Consider the following 24745-nt stretch of genomic DNA (forward strand, 5'->3'; position numbering starts at 1 on the left):
AAAAAATAGCAGATCTCCTAATTAGAAACAATTACAAGGAAAATGTGTGCATTGATAATGAAAAATGAGTTAAACCGAATCAAGTAATGTGTTTACACTTTCATCAAGAAGTGTTTTTTTCACTCCTGAGTCCCCATGTGCATGGTGTGTTTTTTATTTTCTGTGCATCAGATATTAGTGCATATATTCCTTTCCATCTTGATTTTGCAATTAATTGCACTAAAGCTTAATCTCATAAGAATTTTAGACTTTCAAGAGTGTTGGCTGGGCTGGAGATGTGATTCAATGATAGAGTGCTTGCCTAGCATACATAAGGGGCTTAGTTCAATCCCCAGCACTGCAAAACCCGTCCATTGACTGATTTAGATGTTTACTTCAGAACTCTGAGCAGTAATCTAGTAGACAAACAATCCAGCTGGAGAAAGTTTCCATAAGAACCAATGGGAGACTCTATCATTTCAACTTGCCTTGCTCTGTGCACTCTTTATGAAAAATAAACTATGTTCACAAGGTATCCATAGGATACCTTTACCTGGGTATCACTCAGGGTCACAAAGTCCACACTAGATTACACAATTCTTTGTGAAGTGTTCTGAACAGCTAGACAGAATTCTGAGTGTAACCTATAGACAGTATCCCATTGAATAAAACTTGGTTCTCAGAGGGTGGGTTTTCCCTAATTTGTCCTAAACAAAATTAAATGTTTAATTTTAGGATAGGTGTACATTCACATACAGTTTGAAGAACTAATATAGAGAGATCCCATGTCACCTTTACCTAGTTTCCTTCAATGGGACCATCTTACAAAATATAATAAAATGTCATAGCCAGGATATTGACATTGATGATGTCAAGATGACAACATTCTATCCTGACAAAGATGCCTCCTGTTGATAGCCTTTCACAGCCATACCCACTTATCTCCTGCTGCAACTACTTTTCGCCATTTCTGTGATTTTTCCAGTTTAAAAAAAAAAAGATATGTATATATTAAATAAAATATATACATTAATGTATATGTGTGTATCTATATGTGTGTATGCACATACAAGAAGTAGTCTTTGGGACTACTCAGCATAATTATTTGGAGATTCATCCAAACTACTGTTGTCAGTAGCTCATTCCATTTTATTGCTGAGGATCATTCCACAATATGTAGGTGCCACATTTTTTTTTTTTTAATTTGCCTGGTAGACATATGAGCTTTAAGCAGGTTTTAGCTCTTCCAAGTAAAGTTTTGTAAAGATTTGTATACAAGTTTTTGTACAAACATAAGATCTTTTTTTCCTCTGGGATAAATACCTAAGAATGTAATTCTTGGTTTGTATGGTAGTTGCCTGTTAGTTTTATGACAAAATGACAAGTTGCTTTCCAGAATGACTGTGTCATTTTTCTCACCACTAATGCATGAGTAATTCATTTTTTGCATTCCTTTAAGCATTTGATGTTAATATTTTTGTTTACTATGATATAAAATTAATTGTCCATTTTGTAGTAATGAATGTAACACTGTATAAAATATGACAAAATTTCAAAAGTATCAATTTTTCTATAAATAAAAATTGTATTGAAATACTTGTAGTGTCACAGGGAGTTGTAAAAAATAGATCTGTATATGCTTCACCCATTAAAAGCTATAATTTAATATCACAATCCAGATACTGACATTAATACAGTACATCAAAGCTTTTTATCAGATCTCCCATTTACATGTGTGTGTGTGTGTGTGTAGACTTATTCATAATTTCATCACATTTGGGCTTTTCTTTCAAGCCAGAGTGAAGATACTGGACATTTTCAACACCAAAGTTTGCTCCTATACCTTTACATAACTGCTTCTGTTTGTCTCTTCAGGTCTCCCAAACCAGCTATGACCATTCTGTTCTCCATTTTTTAAATATTTTTATTTCAAAATTGCTATGCAAATGGAAGAAATATGCAAACTTTGAGATTAACTTTTAAAAACAAGGACTCTCACAAAGAAAATATTTTAATTTTAATAACATTCAATTTACCAAATTTTCCTTTTTAGCATCATTTTTGTATTTAAAATTCACAGATTAAAGGATGATTCTGGTTCTTGGTTATTTCTCTCTAACTAAAGATTTGTTGATTTCGTTGATACTTTATTTTTTAATTTATTAAAATTTTAAACATTTTTTTTTAGTACTGTGGAACACTTTGGGCATTCTACCACTTGGCTATATCTCAAAACTGGTTTTAAAATCTTAAAAAAAATTTGTTTGTTATTTTTACTTCTACAGGACAGTAGGATGCATTTTGACATATCATACATACATGGAGTATAACTTCCCATTTTTTTGTGGTTGTACATGATGTGGAGTTATACCAGTCATGTATTCTTATAAGAACATAGGAGAGTAATGTCCACCTCATTTTACTGACTTTCCTATTCCCATATAAACACTTTTTATTTATTTCTTTATTTTTGAGATAAAGTCTCACTAAATTGCCCAGGCTGCCCTCCAATTGCAATCCTCCTTCCCAGGTGGCTGGGATTATAGGTGTGTACCACCATATCCACTTGACCTTTCATTTCTGACTACAGCCTGAGAATCTTTTCCCATTTACAGAATTAGGGGATGAACTAGTAATTAATACCCTGGATGTATCCTATTGGAACACTGTTGACTGGATGTCAGTCAACCAAAAAGGTCTTCTCTCTGAATCTATCTAGAGGAGGGTCCACAGCAAAAAGGTTTACTACTACCTATTGCTCACAAGTGCCCATTACTTATCCACTGATTTGTGATAGTCCTCACTTGACCAGTTATTGGTAAGACTTTACTCTACCTTATATGACTCTGAGATTTTGACTGGTCCAAAGGACTGGGCAAACACTAGGTGGAGAATTGGATGATCACAGTAGAATCATTTCCTACTGAAGCATGTTAGTTTATGATCTAAGCACTTCCACCTTGGGCTCCTCTTCCTAGCCAGGTTTCTGCTAGCCCTGCTTACTCCTCCGCTTATAGATCCTTCAAGCAGATTAGTCTTACTATTATAATAAATGAACATTGAGTCAATTCTGTCCTTACTAAGCCTGGATTTATTTTTATTTGACCCCTGTCCACAGGGCTGGTGTAAGTCAGAAAGGATTTGTTTTGAAGTTCCAAGGAAATACTCTCAATGTGGCCAGTTTGAACCTTGTCTTGTTTGTTTTAATTTTATTAGCCAAGATTTCAGTGAGACTAAAACCTTGGCATCCCCAATCTTCACATTATTTCTTTATAGTTATACACAATATTACAATTTATTTTGATGATTATAAAGCATGGAATATGATTTGATCTAATTCAGTCCTCGTTATTTCCCCCCTTCCTTCCTCTGCTCCCTCTCCTTGTTTCATTCCCTCTGCTCTACTGATCTTTCTGTTATATACTTTTGGATATTTTTAATAAGTGCCTTGTTGATATACATAATAGTGATAGTCACTGTAGTATATTTAAATACATAATAGGAAAGTTATGTGAGATTCAGTTCACTGTTCTTTCACACCATCCCTCCTCCTTCTCCTTTAATCCCTTTTTTCTACTCCACTGATTTTTCTTCTATTTTGATGGAATTTGCCCTGCCTTTTCTTTTCTTTTCTTTTTTATTTTTAGAACAACTCAGCAAAATAAAATTCCCCGCTTATTGTTGGACCACATTGCTTCTCACATACATAAAACAGGCCGAAAAAATAAACAGCAACTTCACAGACAAAAAAAGGAAAAAAGAAATAAATAAATAAAAAGAAATCTTTTTATCTTTGGCCTTGTTAACCACCTCATACAAACCAACTACTTATAGTACAGCTAAAGTACATACACAAAAAAGTTACTGGAATGCTCGGAATAAGATTGGGTTTTCTTTTTGTTGTTGTTGTTGTTGCTTTTTTTTTTTTTTTACAAGGTTTTTATTTCTCCTTTGAGATTATAATGAACATGGTCACAGCACAAGTAAAGTCAGAAGTAGGACACAGAACACTCCAAAGGCTGGTGTCATCTGAGATCATTAAAAATGGCTGACCCCTAACAATATGTACAAAAATATAAAATGTAAATAAAAAATACAAACAAATTTTCCTTTTTTAAAGTACTTTTAAGAAAAAAACAGCAGGACCTTGGAAGTTTTGATTCTTTTTTTTCCTCCCCTGTTGCAAATTCACGTCGTGATTTGGTTGGGTGGTGGAGAGTGCGTGTCGTTTGCGGGTGGCACTGCCCGCGGGGGGTGGGCGGGCGCGCCTCTCTGCTCCAAGGTGACCAGGTTTAGAGTCTGAGACGGGAAGTGGAGGGTGAATAGGTCACGGCGGCCTTTTAGGTTTAGTTTAACTTTTCCTTTTTTGCTGTCCGGTTAGCCTCATCGGTCTTCTGCTTCTTGGTATCAACATCATCATCCTCGTCATCTTCGGCTGCCCGTTTGCCCGTAGCTGCCTCAGCCTCCTCATCTTCGTCTCCATCCTCTTCCTCACCATCACCTTCCTCCTCCTCCTCCTCTTCCTCACCACCCTCTTCCTCTTCTACCTCATTGTCAGTCTCCTGCTCCCCATTTTCCTCATTAGCATTCCCATTAGCAGGGGCATCTCGTCCATTCTCTGCCTCCTCCACAGCTTCCTTCTTCTCCTTTAAGTCCTTGGTGGTGATCTCGGAGCTAGTGTCCACGGCCGCGTCTGACACGGGGCACGCCGGTGAGCCCATGCAGTGTGTTAAGGAGGGAACGAGAGTTCAGGGACTCTGGCGATAAAGCTGCTGGAGTCCACTGCAGCGGAGGTAGCTGCAGCGAGCAAGGAGCTGGACCCAGGAACAATGCAAAGATGGCTTTTCAGAGCAGCCAGTGGGCTTCTTTTATTTTTTCTTACTTTGGACTAGATTCTGCACATCAAAGAAAACATTCAAAGTTTGACTTTGTGATTCTGGCCGATTTCACTTAGCATGATAGCCTCCAGTTCCAGCCATTTACTAGCAAATGCTACAATTTCATTTTTTATGACTGAGTAACACTCCATTGTGTACATATACACCACATTTTCTTTATTCATTCATCTTTGGAAAGGCACCTATGCTGGTTCCATAGCTTATTTATTATAGATTGTGGTCCTGTAAACATTAATGTGCTGTATTACTATAATATGCTGATTTTAGGTCAATGGTAAAGCATATTATTCAACAAATGACACTGGAAAAATGGACAGCAACTCCTCCCCCTCCAAAAATAAAACAATAATTTGGACTACTCCTCACACCATACACAAAAGATTAATTCAAAATGGTTCAAAGATTTAAATATAAGATCTTAAATTTTAAAATTCTCAGAAGATAATACTTGTAAATCTGTGTGGCCTTGGATTAGGCAAATGTTTCTTAGATATGAGACTAACAGAGCAGCAACAAAAGAAAAACAAACACATTAAACTTCATTAAAATTTTTAAAAGATTGTCCTTCAAAGGACACAGGAAAGTGAACATACATTTTATAAAATGTGAGGAAACATTTGCAAATCATAAAGCTAAAAAGAAATTTTTAACTAACATATACTTCATTATACTTTATATGTTCCAGAAACAAGTTTCTTATCAGGTTTATGATAAATTTCTTTCAACATTTACAACTTAAAAATAAAAACACAAATAACCCAATTAAAATGATTAAGAAACTTCAATAGCTATTTTTCTGAAGAAGTGTTACAAAAGACCAAAAACACATGAAAGGTGCTCAGCCTTATTAGTCATTACTGAAACAAAAGTCAAAACCACAATGGGATGCCATTTCTCACCCACTAGGATGACTGTACTCAGACAAATGGAAAATAACAAGTGCCATTGAGAATGTAGAGAAACCAGAACACTCCTGGACTACTTGATGGAAACAAAAAATGGTACAGATCCTTTGGAAAACAGTTTAGTGGTGCTAAAAATAAATAGTTAAATATAGTTAACATAGTTAACATCAATTCTACTCCTAAGTATACATCCCAGAGAAAGGTAAACATATGTCTATATGGATGTTAATAGCAGCATTGTGTGTAATAGTCAAAGAGGAGAAAGTACCCAAGTATCTATTAATGGATAAATGAATAGACAAATTAAGATATTTCTATACAGTGGAATATAAGTTAGCTATAAAAAGGATAAAGTACTGATATATGTTACAATGTTAATAGACCTTAAATATATGCTAGTTTGGAAGAATCCAGGCAGATCAGGCCACATGTTACACAATTCCCTTTATATGAAACACCCAGAAAAGACAAATCCATGGACACCCAAAGCAGATTAGTAAGTTTTAGGAGGAAGAGGAAGAAGGCATATGCAGATTGCTTAATGGACACAAGGTGTTCTGGGGTAAAATTGTTCTTGAAACCAGAGAGATGGTTGTAAAAACATCTGATGTACTAAATGCCACTGAATTACATGCTTCAAAATGGTTGTTATCTGAATTTTGCCTCAATAAAAATCACACATGCATTTCATAAACAACAAAATTTTATTAAGCACTTAATATTTGTCACATTGTATCATGCTGTTAGACTCTGTAGATAGGACAATGAATAAAAGTACCTCTTAAGAGCAGTAGTATAAGAAATGACAAACAGAAAGTACAACACTGATAAGCCTTGATGTTTTTATTCTAAGTAAAAGCAACCAGATACAAAAATCCACATTATATGAAACATCCCAAATAGGCAAACCCATAGTAAAAGAAAACTGACTAATGGTACCAGGGGCTGGGGGAACAGGAGAATGGGACAAGACTGTTAATAGGGAGAAGGTTTCTTTTTTAATTGATAAAAATATTCTGAAATTATTTATGCTGCTTTGTAAATATACCTACTGAATTGCACATTATTGAGATAATTTTTCTTCATTGGTATATATGCATATATATAATATATATGTGTCTATATATATATAATGATTAAATTATGATAAAGCATATCCATCTTCTGAAGCGTTGTTTATATGTGGTGAAACATTCCATTTTTTCATTTCTAGCTCTTTAAATAAACAATATGGTTACTCTATTGTAATACAATGCCAGAATTTTTTACTCCCAGATATCTGCTTGTAACTTTGTACCTTTTGACCAGCCTCTCTAGATCCTCCCACTCCACCTACCCTTCCTGTGACTCTGTTAAATCACTATTGTCTTCACTATTTCTAGGAGATCAACATGTTTAGATTCCACACCTGAGTGAAATCATGGGGTTTCTATTTGCTGTGTCTGACTTATTTAACTTCATATAATGTTCTCTAATTTCAACTACATTGTTTCAAATTACCAGATTTTATCTTTTTAAGTGGTGAATGCTATTTCATCATATATATGCACCACAGTTTATTCATTATTCTGTTGATGGAGAGATGTTAGTTTTGTATCTTGGGTACTGTGAACAGTGCTGCAATGAACATGGGAGTGCAGTTATTTCTTTCTGTTTTTTTTTTTTTTTTTTTTTTTGAGTGCAGTTATTTCTTAATCGTACTGATTTCATTTCCTTTGGGTATACTAGTGGGACTAGTGGGTCATTTGGTAGTTCTATTAATTTTTGAGGAACCTTCATACTTTTTTGCATTATAGCTATACCAATTAACATTCCCACCAACAATGCATTAGTGTTACCTTCCCTCCATAATCCTTGATATCACTTGTCATTTTTGTCTTCTTAATATTTAGCCACTCTTACAGGAGTAAGGTGGTATTTCATTGTGCTTTTGATTTTAATTTTCCTGACGATTAGTTGAGGTTGAGCAGTTTTCCGTACACCTATTAGCCACTTGCCTGTCTTTTTTAACACTAGAATAATTTTAATGTCAAGTAGAATGTATTGCTCAGGAAACCATGGAATTCTAATAGTAAAGTCATGGTTATTTCAATATAATATAATTTATTTTCACTTACGAAGTCACAGACACTAAGAAATGGGTGAGGCTATTTAAATAGTAATAACAATATCAAAAATTATAATTATAACCAGGATGATGTGTACTGGATAGAATGGATATGAGGATACAATGTTTCAACTATAGATGTAATTATAATTCTTTAATGGAGCCTATAATTATGGTTAAATAAATGTCTGATCATTTTATAATTTTAGTCTAAACTTTCAAAAGTGTTTTAATTATTGCTCACATAATATTATAATGTATGAGAGGTTATATTACTTACTCATACACAGAAGTTAAAAAATTGTACACACTGGTGAAAATGTACACTTGCAAAACAGAAAATTTCAAAGACCATCTGTTTAGCAAATCAAATGAGGGAAAAAAGAAGTTAAACAAAAACATTTGAAAGTAAGAAACTGAGGAAATTATGAGCAAAATTAAAGATAATTTTACTATTTTAACAATGTAGGATAAATTATAACATATGTGTGACTATGCATTCTGTGGTATGTGAAGACATATAAGCCAAAGACTAATATATAAGAGAGCATCCAGAACTTCAGATTTGTGTACATTTTTTTCAAATTCCAACTTCTTTTTCTTCTTTCTATACAAAATAAAGTTTTTATCTAGTCAAGTTTTATCAACATTAAAACATAAATTCAAATCAGAACATAGTTCATTATGTTACATATAATCTAAATTAAATTTTCAACAATGACACATTGTCATCTTCTACTTACAACAAAAACACTTTAACTTTGAATTGTTACAGTTTTCAAGCTTGTTTTTCTATTGTTTCTTCTTAGTTATACATGACAGTAGAATCCATTTTGATATAATTATGCAAGCATGGAATATAGCTTATTCTAGTTAGGACCACATTCTTGTGGATATACATTTACCTATTTTTAAATTAGGTTATTATTTATTTATTTATTTATTTTTGCTATTGAGTTGTTTGAGTTCTTTATACATTATGGATATTAACCCTTTATCAGAGGTATAGTTTGACAGCTTTCTATAATTCAGTAGATTCTCTTTTATCTCTCTTATCTCGGATGGTTCCTGTGCTGTGCAGAAGCATTTTGGTTTGATTTAACCCAACTTGTCCGTTTTTGCTTTTGTTGCCTGTGCTTTTGGGGTCTTATTCCAAAACTTCTTGCCCATTCTAATATCTTGAGGCATTTTTCTTATGTTTTTTTCAAGTAGCTTTATACTGTCTACTTAAGTCTTTAAAGTAAATATTTGTTTATTGTAAGACATAGGGGTCTACTTTCATTCTTGTGCATGTGGATGACCAATTTTCCCAGCATTATTTGTTGTAGAGACTGACCTTTTTCCAATGTGTGTTCTTGTCACTTTGGTTAAAAATCAATTAGTATCAGATGAGTTGATTTATTTCTTGGATCTCTATTGTATTCCATTGGTCTAAGTGTCTTATTTTATGCAACCACCATGCTGTTTGCTTATCATAACATGTAGTTTATTTTGAAATCAGTTAATGTGATGTCTTCAGTTTTGTTGTCTTTGTGCTTGAGATTGCTTTGACTACACAGGATTTTTGTGGGTCCACATGAATTTCAGGATTTTTTTTCTATCATGTGGAAGAATGTCATTGCTTTGATATGGATTGCATTGAATTTATAGATAGCTTTGGGTATTATGAACATTTTAACAATACTAGTTTGTCTAATCCATGAATGTAGAATATTTTTCCACTTATTTATATCCTCTTCAATTTTTTTCATCAATGTTTTGTAGTTTCTGTTGTGGAAATCTTTCACCTCTTTGATTAAATTTATTCCTAATTATTGGTGTACTTCATTTTAAGCCATTCTGAGAAAGGTAATTATAAGCTTAACAAGTACATTTCTCCTTTTTTGTGAGGTCACAAGTGATATCAAATTATGATTGATAGTATCTTTGACATAGAATTAGCTAGGGATATTTTTCTCAATAAAATGTTTTCCCTGATATCAGGGTTGATCCTTCACTGGGTACCTTCCATGGTAGATAGTGACCACTCTGGATACATAGGTTCAATTATTGGATCTGATCTTAATATTTCTATTTGTTTTGTTCACTCTTCAATCATAGATAATATATAGTATACTTTATATATTATATATTATCTCAAGATAATATATAGTATGGTTTATTACTTTAAGCATAGTAAACTATCAAATATTAAAACCTTGGGGAGACTTATATTCTTCTCAGTAATTTGGTGACAATGTCTTGGCTTGATTTATTTCTATACTTGCTGAATCTCAACCACTTCAATATAGTTTTTCAGTAGTAAGTCTCCAAGTGGGACATTATTTACATTTTCCTGTAGCATCTTGATTCTATTCCTGTGAGGAATTTTATTTTTATAAAACAGACAAGTAAAAGTTGCCCATACTTAATATAACATGATGTTCTGTTCCATGTACCTGTGACTTTTTCCACATGGACTCTAGAGATTGACTGGTTCAATGTCTTCATTTTATGGGTAAGATAAATCGCTTGAGAAGATGAAGACTTTAGAACCCAGGGTTTGTCTAGGGGAAAATGATTCAGAGTCTACTGTTGGTTCTTTGTATTCTGTTCCCACTGCCAGTTGTTTAGGCCACCAGTTTCTCTCTCCTAATTTGTGATTTGTAGCTTCTGTGCCCACAGTCAAGTCTCTATACCTACTTTACTTCCCTGACCTTGAAAAGATCTCTTTCATACAATTTCCACCACTAGGCAATATAAAATTGATCTAATCATGACACATATCTGATTTTTTAAAGCTATTTCTATAATTTTCCATTTGCAATAACATTAAATCTGTACTTTTAATATGAACTTCAAGGTCAAGGATGATGCAATCATGATGCAGGAAGAATTCTATAAAATTTTATTTGTGATTACCTAATATCAGATATTGCGTTAAGAAAAAAAATAGCAATGTTAATTTTTTTAGAGCAATTTAATCTGAGATAAGGCAGACACATTTTTGTCCTGGAATTTAGAACTAAAAGCATACATAGATAAATCACTTAATGGAAATGTTGGTGTGAAAGGAGGATAGCAATAAAAAAAAAAAAAAAAAAAAACTTTGTAGTTCATAACACAAATCCACCAGGAAAAAATTTTTAATTATTTTAAAATGTTAAATTATTTTCAGTAGTAATACAAAGCAGCTAAGCAAATAATTGATTTTTTTTTTATTTTTTATTTTTATTTATTTATTTTTTTTACGTTTACATAGGGTAATGATGTTTATTATATTTTTCCCCTCCCCCCCACCCCTCCCACCCTTCCCACCCCTCCCACCCCTCTTTTCCCTCTACACAGTTCTTCTTTCCTTCATTCTTACTGCTCTCCTTAGCCTAACTCTAAACCTAACCCTAAACCTAATGCTAGCCCCTCCCACCCCCCATTATATGTCCTCATTTGCTTATCAGCGAGATCATTTGTCCTTTAGTTTTTTGAGATTGGCTTATCTCACTTAGCATGATATTCTCCAATTTCGACCATTTGCCTACAAATGCCATAATTTTATCATTCTTCATTGCGGAGTAATATTCCATTGTATAAATATGCCACAGTTTCTTTATCCATTCATCAACTGAAGGGCATCTAGGTTGGTTCCACAATCTGGCTATGGTGAATTGAGCAGCAATGAACATTGATGTGGCTGTATCTCTGTAGTATGCTGATTTTAAGTCCTTTGGGTATAGGCCAAGGAGTGGGATAGCTGGGTCAAATGGTGTTTCCATTCCAAGCTTTCTGAGGAATCTCCACACTGCTTTCCAGAGTGGTTGCACTAATTTGCAACCCCACCAGCAATGTATGAGTGTTCCTTTTTCACCACATCCTCGCCAACACCTATTGTTGCTTGTATTCTTGATAATCGCCATTCTAATTGGGGTGAGATGAAATCTTAGGGTGGTTTTGATTTGCATTTCCCTTATTACTAGGGATGTTGAACATTTTTTCATATATCTGGTGATTACTTGTACATCTTCTTCTGTGAAGTGTCTGTTCATTTCCTTAGCCCATTTGTTGATTGGATTATTTGTATTCTTCGTGTAGAGTTTTTTGAGTTCTTTATAGATTCTGGAAATTAGCGCTCTATCTGAGGTATGGTTGGCAAAGATATTCTCCCACTCTGTAGGCTCTCTCTTCACATTTCTGATAGTTTCCTTTGCTGAGAGAAAGCTTTTTAGTTTGAATCTATCCCAGTTGTTTATTCTTGCTTTTATTTCTTGTGCTATGGGAGTCCTGTTAAGGAAATCTGATCCTGAGCCAACAAGTTGAAGATTTGGACCTACTTTTTCTTCTATAAGATGCAGGGTCTCTGGTCTGATTCCGAGGTCCTTGATCCATTTTGAGTTGAGTTTTGTGTAGGGTGAGAGATAGGGGTTTAGTTTCATTCTATTGCATATAGTTTTCCAGTTTTCCCAGCACCATTTGTTGAAGAGGCTATCTTTTCTCCATTGCATATTTTTGGAACCTTTGTCTAGTATGAGAAAATTGTATTTATTTGGGTTTGTGTCCATGTCCTCTATTCTGTACCATTGATCTACCTGTCTATTTTGGTACCAATACCATGCCGTTTTTGTTACTATTGCTTTGTAGTAGAGTTGAAGATCTGGTATTGCAATACCCCCTGCTTCGCTCTTGCTACTGAGGATTGCTTTAGCTATTCTAGGTTTTTATTCTTCCAGATGAATTTCATAATTGCTTGCTCTATTTCTGCGAGGTACATCATTGGGATTTTAATTGGAATTGCATTGAATCTGTATAGAACTTTAGGTAGTATAGCCATTTTGACGATATTAATTCTGCCTATCCAGGAACATGGGAGATCTTTCCATCTTCTAAGGTTTTCTTGAATTTCTTTCTTTAGTGTTCTGTAGTTCTCATTGTAGAGGTCTTTCACCTCTTTTGTGAGATTGATTCCCAAGTATTTTATTTTTTTCGATGCTATTGTGAATGGAGTAGTTTTCCTAATTTCTCTTTCTGAAGATTCATCACTTATGTATAAAAATGCATTGGATTTATGAGCATTGATCTTGTAACCTGCTACTTTACTGAATTCACTTATGAGTTCTAAAAGTTTTCTGGTGGAATTTCCAGGTTCCTCTAAATATATAATCATGTCATCAGCGAACAGGGATAGTTTGAGTTCTTCTTTTCCTATTCGTATCCCTTTAATTTCTTTGGTTTGTCTGATTGCTCTGGCTAGAGTCTCAAGGACGATGTTGAATAGAAGCGGTGAAAGAGGGCATCCCTGCCTTGTTCCAGTTTTTAGGGGGAACGCTTTCAGTTTTTCACCATTTAGAATGATATTAGCCATGGGCTTAGCGTAGATGGCCTTTATAATGTTTAGGAATGTTCCCATTACCCCAATTTTTTCTAGTGTTTTGAGCATGAAGGGATGCTGTATTTTATCAAATGCTTTTTCTGCATCTATTGAAATAATCATGTGATTCTTAACTTTAAGTCTGTTGATATGGTGAATGACATTTATTGATTTCCGAATGTTGAACCAACCTTGCATCCCTGGGATAAAACCCACTTGATCGTGGTGCACTATCTTTTTAATATATATTTGTATGCGATTTGCTAAAATTTTGTTGAGAATTTTTGCATCGATGTTCATTAAGGATATTGGTCTGAAAATTTCTTTCCTTGATGTGTCTCTGTCTGGTTTAGGTATCAGGGTGATATTGGCTTCATAGAATGAGTTTGGTAGGGTTCCCTCCTCTTCTATTTCATGGAATAGTTTGAGGAGTATTGGAATGAGCTCTTCTTTAAAGGTTTTATAGAACTCGGCTGAGAACCCATCTGGTCCTGGACTTTTCTTTGTTGGTAGGCTTTTGATGACCTCTTCTATTTCATTGCTTAAAATTGGTTTATTTAAGTTGTGTATGTCCTCCTCGTTCAGTTTAGGTAGTTCATATGTCTCTAGAAATTTGTTGATGTCTTCAAGGTTTTCTGTTTTGTTGGAGTATAGATTTTCGAAATAGCTTCTAATTATGTTTTGTATTTCACTCGTGTCTGTTGTGATGTTTCCTTGTTCATTCCGAATTTTAGTAATTTGAGTTTTCTCCCTCTTTCTCTTTGTTAGTGTGGCTAAGGGTTTATCAATTTTATCTATTTTTTCAAAGAACCAACTATTTATTTTATTAATTTTTCCGATTGTTTCTTTTGTTTCGATTTCGTTGATTTCGGCTCTGATTTTAACTATTTCCTGTCTTCTACTACTTTTGGTATGGTCTGCTCTTCTTTTTCTAGTGCTTTGAGCTGTAGTGTTAACTCGTTTATTTGTTGATTTCTACTTCTTTTTTTGAATGCACCCCATGAAATAAATCTTCCTCTAAGTACTGCTTTCATAGTGTCCCAGAGATTTTGATATGATGTGTCTTTGTTCTCGTTTACTTCTAAGAATTTTTTTATTTCCCTCCTGATGTCTTCTGTTATCCATTCATCATATAATAGTGTATTATTTAGTCTCCAGGTATTGGAGAAGTTTCTGTTTTTTATTCTGTCATTTATTTCTAATTTCAATCCATTATGATCTGATAGAGTACAAGGTAGTATCTCTATCTTCTTGTATTTACTAACAGTAGCTTTGTGGCATAAAATATGGTCTATTTTAGAGAAGGATCCATGTGCTGCTGAGAAGAAAGTGTATTCATTCTTTGTTGGATGGTATATTCTATATATGTCCGTTAAGTCTAAATTGCTGATTGTGTTGTTGAGATCTATAGTTTCTTTATTCAATTTTTGTTTGGACGATCTATCCAGTGGTGAGAGAGGTGTGTTAAAATCGCCTAGTATTATTGTGTTGTGGTCTATTTGATTTCTGTAATTGAGAAGGATTTGTTTGACGTACGTGGATGAGCCAATGTTCGGGGCATAGATATTTATGATTGTTATGTCTTGCTGATTTATGCTTCCCTTAAGCAGTATGTAATGTCCTTCTTTATCCCTTCTGACTAGTTTTGGTTTGAAGTCCACATTATCTGAGATGAGGATGGATACTCCAGCTTTTTTGCTGTGTCCGTGTGCATGGTATGTTTTTCCCCATCCTTTCACCTTTAGTCTATGGGTGTCTCTTTCTATGAGATGTGTCTCTTTTAGGCAGCATATTGTTGGATTTTTCTTTTTAATCCAATCTGCCAGTCTGTGTCTTTTGATTGATGAATTCAGGCCATTAACATTCAGGGTTATTATTGTGATATGATTTGTATTCCCAGTCAATTGACTCATATTTGTTTTTGACATGATTTGGTTTCTCCTTTATTTGGCTATTCCTTTAGGCTAGCGCCTCCTGTTGCTGATTTGCATCGTTGTTTTTCATCTCTTCCTCATGGAATATTTTGCTGAGAATGTTCTGTAATGCTGGCTTTCTTTTTGTAAATTCCTTTAGCTTTTGTTTATCATGGAAGGATCTTATTTCATCGTCAAATTTGAAGGTAAGTTTTGCTGGGTATAAGATTCTTGGTTGGCATCCATTTTCTTTCAGGGCTTGGTATATGTTGTTCCAGGCCCTTCTAGCTTTTAGGGTCTGGATTGAAAAATCTGCTGATATTCTTATTGGTTTCCCTCTGAATGTAATTTGATTCTTTTCTCTCGCGGCCTTTAAAATTCTGTCTTTATTTTGTATGTTAGGTATTTTCATAATAATGTGCCTTGGTGTGGGTCTGTTGTAATTTTGTATGTTTGGAGTTCTATAAGCCTCTTGTACTTGGTTTTCCATTTCGTTCTTCAGATTTGGGAAATTTTCTGTTATTATTTCATTGAATAGATTGTTCATTCCTTTGGTTTGTTTCTCTAAGCCTTCCTCAATCCCAATAATTCTCAAATTTGGCCTTTTCATGATATCCCATAGTTCTTGGAGATTCTGTTCATGATTTCTTACCATCTTCTCTGTTTGTTCCACTTTGTTTTCAAGGTTAAATATTTTGTCTTCAATGTCTGAGGTTCTGTCTTCCAGGTGTTCTATCCTATTGGTTATGCTTTCTATGGAGTTTTTAACTTGGTTTATTGTTTCCTTCATTTCAAGGATTTCAGTTTGGTTTTTTTTCAGTATCTCTAACTCTTTATTGAAATGATCTCTTGCTTCCCGTATTTGGTCTTTTAACTGTTGATTGGTGCGATCATTTAATGCCTGCATTTGCTCTTTCATCTCCTCCTTCAATGCCTGCATTTGCTCTTTCATCTCCTCATTAGCTTCCCTGATCGTTTTAATTACGTACATTCTGAACTCCCTTTCTGACATTTCTTCTGCTGTGCTGTCATTGGGTTTTATTGATGTAGTATCTAGGTTTGTTTGGGACATTTTCTTCCCTTGTTTTCTCATAATGGTCAGTTGTCAGTGGGACCCTGAGATATTGCAGTTTTCCACTATTGGCTTATAGTGTCCCAGTAGATTTCCAGTGTATCACCTCCCAGCCTTCAGTAGCCTGATGTCTTGGAGGAATCTGATAAAGCAGCTCATTCGAAGAATACTGCCCCTAGCCCCCTACTGGTTCCACGTTTTGGAACTGGCTCTGTGCGGAAATGCTCTCACTGTGGGCCTGCACCGTGCAGCTGGCCGTGTGGGAAGAGCCCACTGCCGGAGTGTGGAAGACTACCTTGGGAAGACTCAAGCTGCCCTGCCCGGCTCTGCTAAGCCACCTCTATCTGGGCCTGCCACCCGGGCTGAGCTTTACCCAGTGGGCAGACTCACCCGTGGCTCCACTTCAGTCCGAGTCTCTCAATGCCTCCCCTTCTTAACTCCTGGGTTCTGGAGCGACCGGGGGTGCAGTCTCCCTCTAGGCCGCCATCTTGGATCGCCCCGTGAAGAGAGCCCACAGCCGGAGTGGGCAGAGCCGCCTGAAGAGGTCTCCGGCTGCCCTGTCCTTATCCCTGAGGCTGATTGCAGATCGAGGCTCTCCGCTGGTTCTTTGCAGGAGTACACTGCACTGCAGCAGCTCCGGGACTCGGAGCGTGCTCTGTTCAGACAGGCTCTCACTAGCGGGCCAGTTCCGTTCCGAGAACCTGGAGAAGCTGGCTGTGTGGGCGGGGCCCACCGCCGGAGTGCGCAGGACTGCCTGTGGATGACTCTAGCTGCCCTGCCCGGCTCCGATAAGCCACCTCTATCTGGGCCTGCCACCCGGGCCGAGCTTTACCCAGTGGGCAGACTCACCCGTGGCTCCACTTCAGTCCGAGTCTCTCAATGCCTCCCCTTCTTAACTCCTGGGTTCTGGAGCGACCGGGGGTGCAGTCTCCCTCTAGGCCGCCATCTTGGATCGCCCCGTGAAGAGAGCCCGCAGCCGGAGTGGGCAGAGCCGCCTGAAGAGGTCTCCGGCTGCCCTGACCTTATCCCTGAGGCTGACTGCAGATCGAGCCTCTCCGCTGGTTCTTTGCAGGAGTACACTGCACTGCAGGGGCTCCGGGACTCGGAGCGTGCTCTGTTCAGACAGGCTCTCACTAGCGGGCCAGTTCCGTTCCGAGAACCTGGAGAAGCTGGCTGTGTGGGCGGGGCCCACCGCCGGAGTGCGCAGGACTGCCTGTGGATGACTCTAGCTGCCCTGCCCGGCTCCGATAAGCCACCTCTATCTGGGCCTGCCACCCGGGCCGAGCTTTACCCAGTGGGCAGACTCACCCGTGGCTCCACTTCAGTCCGAGTCTCTCAATGCCTCCCCTTCTTAACTCCTGGGTTGTGGAGCGACCGGAGGTGCAGTCTCCCTCTAGGCCGCCATCTTGGATCGCCCCCGAGATTTTTAAAAATTTATTTATTTTGATGCATTGTAAACAAATGGGGTACACTTGTTCCTCTGGTTGTACATGAAATGCACATACGGTAATGATGTTTGTCTCGTTCTGTTATTTTTTCTTCCCCCCACCCCTCTTTTTCCTCTACACAATCCATCCTTCCTCCATTCTTGCCTCCCTCTCACCCCCATTATGTATCATCATCCACTTATCAGAGAGATCATTTGGCCTTTGGTGTTTTGGGGACTGGCTTATCTCACTTAGCATGATATTCTCCAACTGCATCCATTTACCTGCAAATGCCATAATTTTATTCTTCCTTATGGTTGAGTAATATTCCATTGTGTATATATACACAGTTTCTTTATCCATTCATCAATTGAAGGGTATCTAGGTTGGTTCTACAATCTGGCTATTGTGAATTGAGCAGCTATGAACAATTGATGTGGCTGCGTCACTGTAGTATGCTGATTTTAAGTCCTTTGGGATATACGCAAAGGAGTGGGATAGGTGGGTCAAATGGTGGTTCCATTCTAAGTTTTCTAAGGACTCTCCATACTGCTTTCCAGAGTGGCTGCACTAATTTGCAGCCCCACCAGCAATGTATGAATGTAACTTTTTCCCCACATCCTCGCCAACATCTATTGTTGCTTGTATTCTTGATAATAACCATTCTAATTGGGGTGAGATGGAATCTTAGTTAAATAATGTTTAATTATTTTCATTAGTAATACAAAGTACTTAAGCAAATAATTGAGATTTTACCTCCTTGATTCTTTTGAAAAAATCATGTGAATGTGGAATAAATGCTCCCTTCCTATGATGCACACACACCTTCCATAGTAATTGTTTTAGGATAGTAATCATAATCAAACATACCTCTGAAGTACTGCAGTTAGAATAAATAATTTAAGAAAAATAAGAATATTCTCAACTTTGGTTTGTCATGACTATTTCTTCTCATTAGAGGTTGGGCTAAGTCCCCAAAATAGTTTTCTTTCTTTACAGAATGGGAATAATGCATACATGTGTAGCTGAGTGAAGGGTCAATAACATTAACAAGCAGCACATCTGTTGAGATACATATGTATCCCCAGGTGCGGGGTACTATGGCCTTCTTGGGCTAGGTATAGAAGGTATGTGGCCTGAGCATTGGCACAATTTTCATCATAACTACAACTCAATACATAATCTCTTTATCACTTGAATTATTCTAGTGCCATTGGTATACATAATTATTAGTCTTGTTGAAACATGTTTGTGACTACAGACAAGTGAAATAAAAGCATAAAATTAATATATTTTTTTTTCAAGCACATGGTTTATATCAGAGGGACAAGCAAAAATTCAGTAAAAGGCTTTGCAATTAGAGTTTATTATTGTCAATATGTGGAATATTGAGGGAGAAGATATATAAGTACCACAAAGAAAATATACCCATGAGAAAATAGAGATTTCCATTTTCCTGGGGTTTTGCATATATAGGTTAAGTGAAGAAAATTGGTTTCATATTTTAAAAATTAATTTAATTTTATTGGTGTATTATAATTATATATAATAGATTCATCAAGCCATATTTATACAAATGGTTCTCTGTTACCTTGACTCAGAAGTCATGTGATTTTCTTCTTATTTTGATATTTTCATTCTGCTTATAGTCTCCCTCAGAGCCTGATGAACCTGCTTGTTGCGCAGGGTGTAGATGACAGGGTTCAGCAGCGGGTCACCACTGTGTTCACAAGAGCAGCCTCTCTGTTGGAGTCCAGCCTGCTCGCTTGCTTTGGTTTCACATATATGAAGACACAGCTGCCATACATCAGAGAGAGGACGATGAGATGAGATGAGCAGGTGGAGAAAGCTCTCTGTCGCTCCTTGGCTGATGGGAGATGCACAATTGTGACCACTATGTTGCTGTATGCAATGATGGTTATGATGAGGAATGTGAAAAGGATAAACAAAGCCAGACCAAAGGCCAGCATTTCAATAGATCTGGTATCAGAACAGGAGAGATGAATCAGCGGGCCGAGATCACAGAAAAAGTGAGGGATGACCTGTGGACCACAGAAGGACAGCTGGGAAACCTTTACCACCAGAGCAGTGATGAGAGTGAAGCCCGTAACAATGCAGGCAGTGACAAGGAGAAAGCAAGTCTTCAGGCTCATGATGGTGGTGTAATGTAGAGGTTTGCAAACGGCCACATATCGGTCCAGGGACATCACAGTTATGAGAAGGAAACCTGAGGCTCCCAGAAATACAAAGACAAAGGCCTGTGTAAAACAGGCAGGAAAGGAAATTGTTTGCCTGCCTAAAAGAAAGATAACCAGCAACTTAGGAATAACAGCACTTATGAAGCAACATTCAAAGAAAGAAAAAATGCTGAGGAAAAAGTACATGGGTGTCTGGAGTCGGGTACTGACACAAGTGATGGTGACTATGACTTCATTTCCTGTAATGGAGGCCAGATATGCCAGCAGGTGCACTGAGAAGAGAACTTCCCCCAGGTGCTGGACAGCAGGAAACCCCTCCAGGATGAATTCCTGGACAGTTGTGCCATTCCCCATTTTGGTGGGCTTCTCTACCACCAGTCTATAATAAAGAGGTTACAGACAGCAAGGAGCTTCTGAGGGAGCATAAGACCCATCATTCAACTGCCTGAGAAGAAGGCTGGGTAGAACAAAAATGTGGGTCAGTGGATTGACACTTGAATAATAAGGACATGAGTTCAACACTAGCTCTATTCCCAGAGAGCTGGGTCATCTTCGGAAAGTTAATGAACCTTTGCGAACTTCACCTTCAACCTCTATAAAATTAAGATAATGGCAGAATCTACCTGTTCAGGTTCCTATGAGAACTAAATAATATAAAGCAAGTCAATCACTTGGCATGTGATGTCCATATTACTTGTGTGTTCCTCAAAGTCTAACTGTAATATTATGATCATTAGATTATTATTCTTTAGTCTAAATCATCATCATCGTAAGTTGAGGACATTGCTAATTGTTAGTACTATGCTGTTCAAAAAGTTCAGTATTTCTATTACTCTCCACAATAATGAGTGTTAGGTTTACCCGCCATGTCTGCTTCTACAGAAAGAGAAATAGAGACTAAGGGAGTTCTAGAGAGGTTAGGTCATAGAGCAAGGACAAGCACAGCTATGACTTTAGCTAGGCCTGCCCAAAGCCATAGTCCCAAATGCTGAGACAAAATATTTGTAACAGGACCAAATATATTGTTCATAATCTCTCAAACTTAAATGACAGATAAGCTACATTCATCTTACTTCTCTCCATCCTTCAGTTACTAGTTTTGGTAAATTATGACCCTAAGGAAAAATATGGATTTTAGAGATCTATTGTAGCACAGGTATGTTATAGAAGCAAACTAAGATGAACAGAAAAATTTGGGTTGCTCAATGATGTGGTTTAAGCTGTAAATCTAGGATTACCTTGTGTTTTCGAGGTTCCATGCTGGCATGTTAGAGGCAGGGAGTGAAAGTGTTCACAGGATTAGCCTACTTAGGGAGGGCATTCAAGGAATAAGGCACCTTCCTCCTCACTCTTACATCAATGTGAGCCTCTTTCTCTTTTCAGTTCCCTCACTAAATCAATTGGGTAGCATCTCTATATTAAACTGAAGGTCAGCAGCATAGAGTCTCTCTCTTTTGCTAACCTGCTCAGGTCGATTACTGCTCAGGAGGCCATGTTGCTGACCTCTGACCTACAGGGAGTGCAGGACAGTCTTAAGGAGCTTCTGTTTCCACTTCAGGGGACAGTGTAGTTTCACTGAGTTACCAGACCCCAAGTCCAGGTACTCACAAGAGGAACCTCACTGGGTAGGGCTTGCTCTTCTTGCAGCTGTTCTCCTCCAATAAATCAAGAACTTTCTCTGAGTTAAAGAAAAGGAGAGGAAAAGGAAACTTACTTGCCAAGGCCTGCTTTCCCAGAGTGAGGTAAATATGAATCCCCTGTTCCCAGTACCCCTGCAGATAAGGCCAGTTACCCATGTTATCTGTAGTGCAGAATGCTTCACATCACAACAGGGTATTGGCCTTGAATACTGAAACCCCATGGAGCAGCAAACAGAATAAAACAACCATATTCTACCACCTGTATCCTGGGCTGCTGCTTATCTCTGAGAATGCTTAGGTTCTGGTGAAAGGTCTGGCTCTATCTCCCCCACTGTGCAATCCCCAGCCTAATATGCAGCAGTACTATTTGCCTCTTGCACAAGGACCAGGAGTAGTAGCCTGTTCTGTGATCCAGGACTGGGAGCTGCAGAGACATAGCTTCTACTGAAGTACTGACTTGTTTTGGGTGCATCCTCTCCAAGAAACTTTCTGTTGCCCTACCTTCATCTACACACCTTCCCACGTGAAAAAACATTCTTGATCCATTGAATTATAAGTGAGAATCTCCCAACACACAAGTCTAAGATCTCTGTGAAAGTTTTCCCACAAGTATTTGGTTCCAAGCAAGATAGTCCCAGCCAGTGAGCAGAGAACACTGCTCCCAAACCTCATCAGGAGTTGAAGAAACAAGGGTAAAAAGCAAAAGGAGGGCTGGTTCCCCAGAGGCAACTAATTGGTCACTTTTGAGAACAAGAGTTACCAGCATAACCCACATATTTATCTTTACATTATTTAGGGTAACATTGGCTCTCTGATGTTCACATCATTCTCTGCCAAGATTTTTCAAAGAAATCATATGATTTAATTTCCCTAGGGTTTCTAAAATCTCAATCAATGAATGTTGCTCCTGATTTGAGGTTCAAGTCCAAACTGAAATTTTCTACAGATGATGTGTGAACTGAGGCCAGAGCACAGAGGTTAGAAGCACAGACTTCATGGTAACAAGGAGTGGAATTTGGTCCCTGACTGTTGTTAGGTTTATGGAAAAGATACTGGTTTCTGAAGAAAGAGATGGGGAATAATCTATCTTCCTCTCTCTACCATTATAGATTTTTATTTTGTTTTTGGTTAATATATATTGATCATACATCAGTATGATTAGTTGCTCATACACATACAGCATTCACTAATCATTACATGCTTTGTCAGCAAAACATGTAATGTTGTGTTGTCCCAATCCCCTGGAAAAATGGAAGCACAGACCCCTTCTTTTTCAGAGAAACAGGAAATTCTAGGTGATTTCTGTGACATCTCTGACCTGCCCAGATCCTTTATTCATTTGTATTGACACATAATAATTGCACATGTTTATGAGGTACAGTGTGATATTTCAATATATGTATACAATATACAATGAGCATATCAGGGCAGTGGCATATTCATCAAATAAACATTAACCATTTCCTTGTGTTAGGAACAATGGGAACATTCAAAATTCTATTGGCTATTTTGAAATATACAACTGTTGTCAATTGTAAATATCCTACTGAGCTTACAGAACATTAGAAGTTTTCTCCTACGCAGCAGCCCCCCCGTACCCATTAACCATCCTCTATCCATCTACCTTCCTTGTTCCCTCCCCAGGTTCTGGTTACTACTATTATACTCTCTAATTCTAGGAGTTCAAACTTTTGAGCTTCCAAGTATATAGCAGAACATGTGGTATTTGCCTCTGATTATCTTATTTCACTTAACATAATGTCCAGGATGATTCATACTACTGCAAATTACAAATGACAGGATTTTATTCACTTTTATAGTTGAAAAATAGACCATTGTGTGTGTGCATGCATGTGTGTGTGTGTGTGTGTGTGTGTGTGCATATATATCACAAAAGGAAGCTGTGAGAAGTGGATCCTTACATTCCTTCTGAAAGTAGAAGTGGAAGGAAGAGATGCTAGTCCCAGGATGGAGAAACTGTTGCATAACAACTTCTGATTTGAAGTACTGCTTCTCATGGCTGCCTCAGTTGGGCTGTTTTAGTGGGAGTGACCCACTTTCCCAAGGCCTATGGCTTCCCTTTGAAAGCCATAGAAAGATGGAAGTTCCAAACTATAATTGCAGGTGAACTTGGGTATATGATATTTGCCTGGAGATCTGTTCTGCCTAAATCTGCCCTCATCAACCCTGTTCACACAAGTTCAAATATCACAGAAATCTTCTTGACTATTAATAGAAGTCATACCTTCCCACAAAAAGACAAAATTATTTCTGTAACATTTACTGATCTGCATATTCTGCTTTTGACCCCAGCCATACCTGAAATCCTGGTCATATTCTCAGTCAGAAGCAGAATCTTCTTCATGCCAAAAACTGACAAGGATGTTTCAAGAAAATGATTATATACTTACAGGAACCAGGAAATTCCACCAGAAAACTTTTAGAACTCATAAGTGAATTCAGTAAAGTAGCGGGATATAAGATCAATGCACATAAATCTAAGGCATTTTTATACATAAGTGATGAATCTTCAGAAAGAGAAATTAGGAAAACTACCCCATTCACAATAGCATCGAAAAAAATAAAATACTTGGGAATCAATCTCACAAAAGAGGTGAAAGACCTCTACAATGAGAACTACAGAACTCTAAAGAAAGAAATTAAAGAAAACCTTAGAAGATGGAAAGATCTCCCATGTTCGTGGATAGGCAGAATTAATATTTTCAAAATGGCTATACTACCAAAAGTGCTATACAGATTCAATGCAATTACAATTAAAATCCCAATGATGTACCTTACAGAAATAGAGCAAGCAATTATGAAATTCACCTCGAAGAATAAAAAACCCAGAATAGCTAAAGCAATCCTTGGCAGAAAGAGTGAAGCAGGGGGTATCGCAATACCAGATCTTCAACTCTACTACAAAGCAATAGTAACAAAAACGGCATGGTATTGGTACCAAAATAGAAAGGTGGATCAATGGTACAGAATAGAGGACATGGACACGAACCCAAATAAATACAATTTTCTCATACTAGACAAAGGGGCCATAAATAAGCAATGGAGAAAAGATAGCCTCTTCAACAAATGGTGCTGGGAGAATTGGAAATCCATATGCAACAGAATGAAACTAAACCCCTATCTCTCACCATGAACGAAACTAAACTCAAAATGGATTAAGGACCTCAGAATCAGACCAGAGACCTTGCATCTTATAGAAGAAAAAGTAGGTCCAGAGCTTCAACATGTCGGCTTAGGACCAGAC

The 24745-nt window shown here is 37.2% G+C and overlaps 1 protein-coding gene and 1 pseudogene across 1 annotated transcript; both read right to left on the minus strand.

The window, feature by feature from the left end:
- Positions 1 to 3870: 3870 nt before the first annotated feature.
- LOC124974062 (prothymosin alpha-like) lies at positions 3871 to 24011 on the minus strand. The gene is made up of 2 exons (XM_047537624.1): positions 21344 to 24011; positions 3871 to 4874 (listed from the first exon to the last, which is right to left on the minus strand). The coding sequence occupies exon 2, from the start codon at positions 4698 to 4700 to the stop codon at positions 4326 to 4328; it is 375 nt and encodes a 124-aa protein (XP_047393580.1). The 5' UTR covers positions 4701 to 4874; positions 21344 to 24011; the 3' UTR covers positions 3871 to 4325.
- Positions 18270 to 24745, minus strand: part of LOC124974063 (intraflagellar transport protein 88 homolog) — a 100540-nt pseudogene continuing 94064 nt past the window's right edge.

This window comes from Sciurus carolinensis, unplaced genomic scaffold (genome assembly GCF_902686445.1).
Source record: "Sciurus carolinensis unplaced genomic scaffold, mSciCar1.2, whole genome shotgun sequence".
NCBI lineage: Eukaryota > Metazoa > Chordata > Mammalia > Rodentia > Sciuridae > Sciurus > Sciurus carolinensis.

Excerpts from the sequence above, each read along its gene's own strand:
- LOC124974062 (XM_047537624.1), bottom strand. The coding sequence starts at position 4,700 with ATGGGCTCACCGGCGTGCCCCGTGTCAGACGCGGCCGTGGACACTAGC.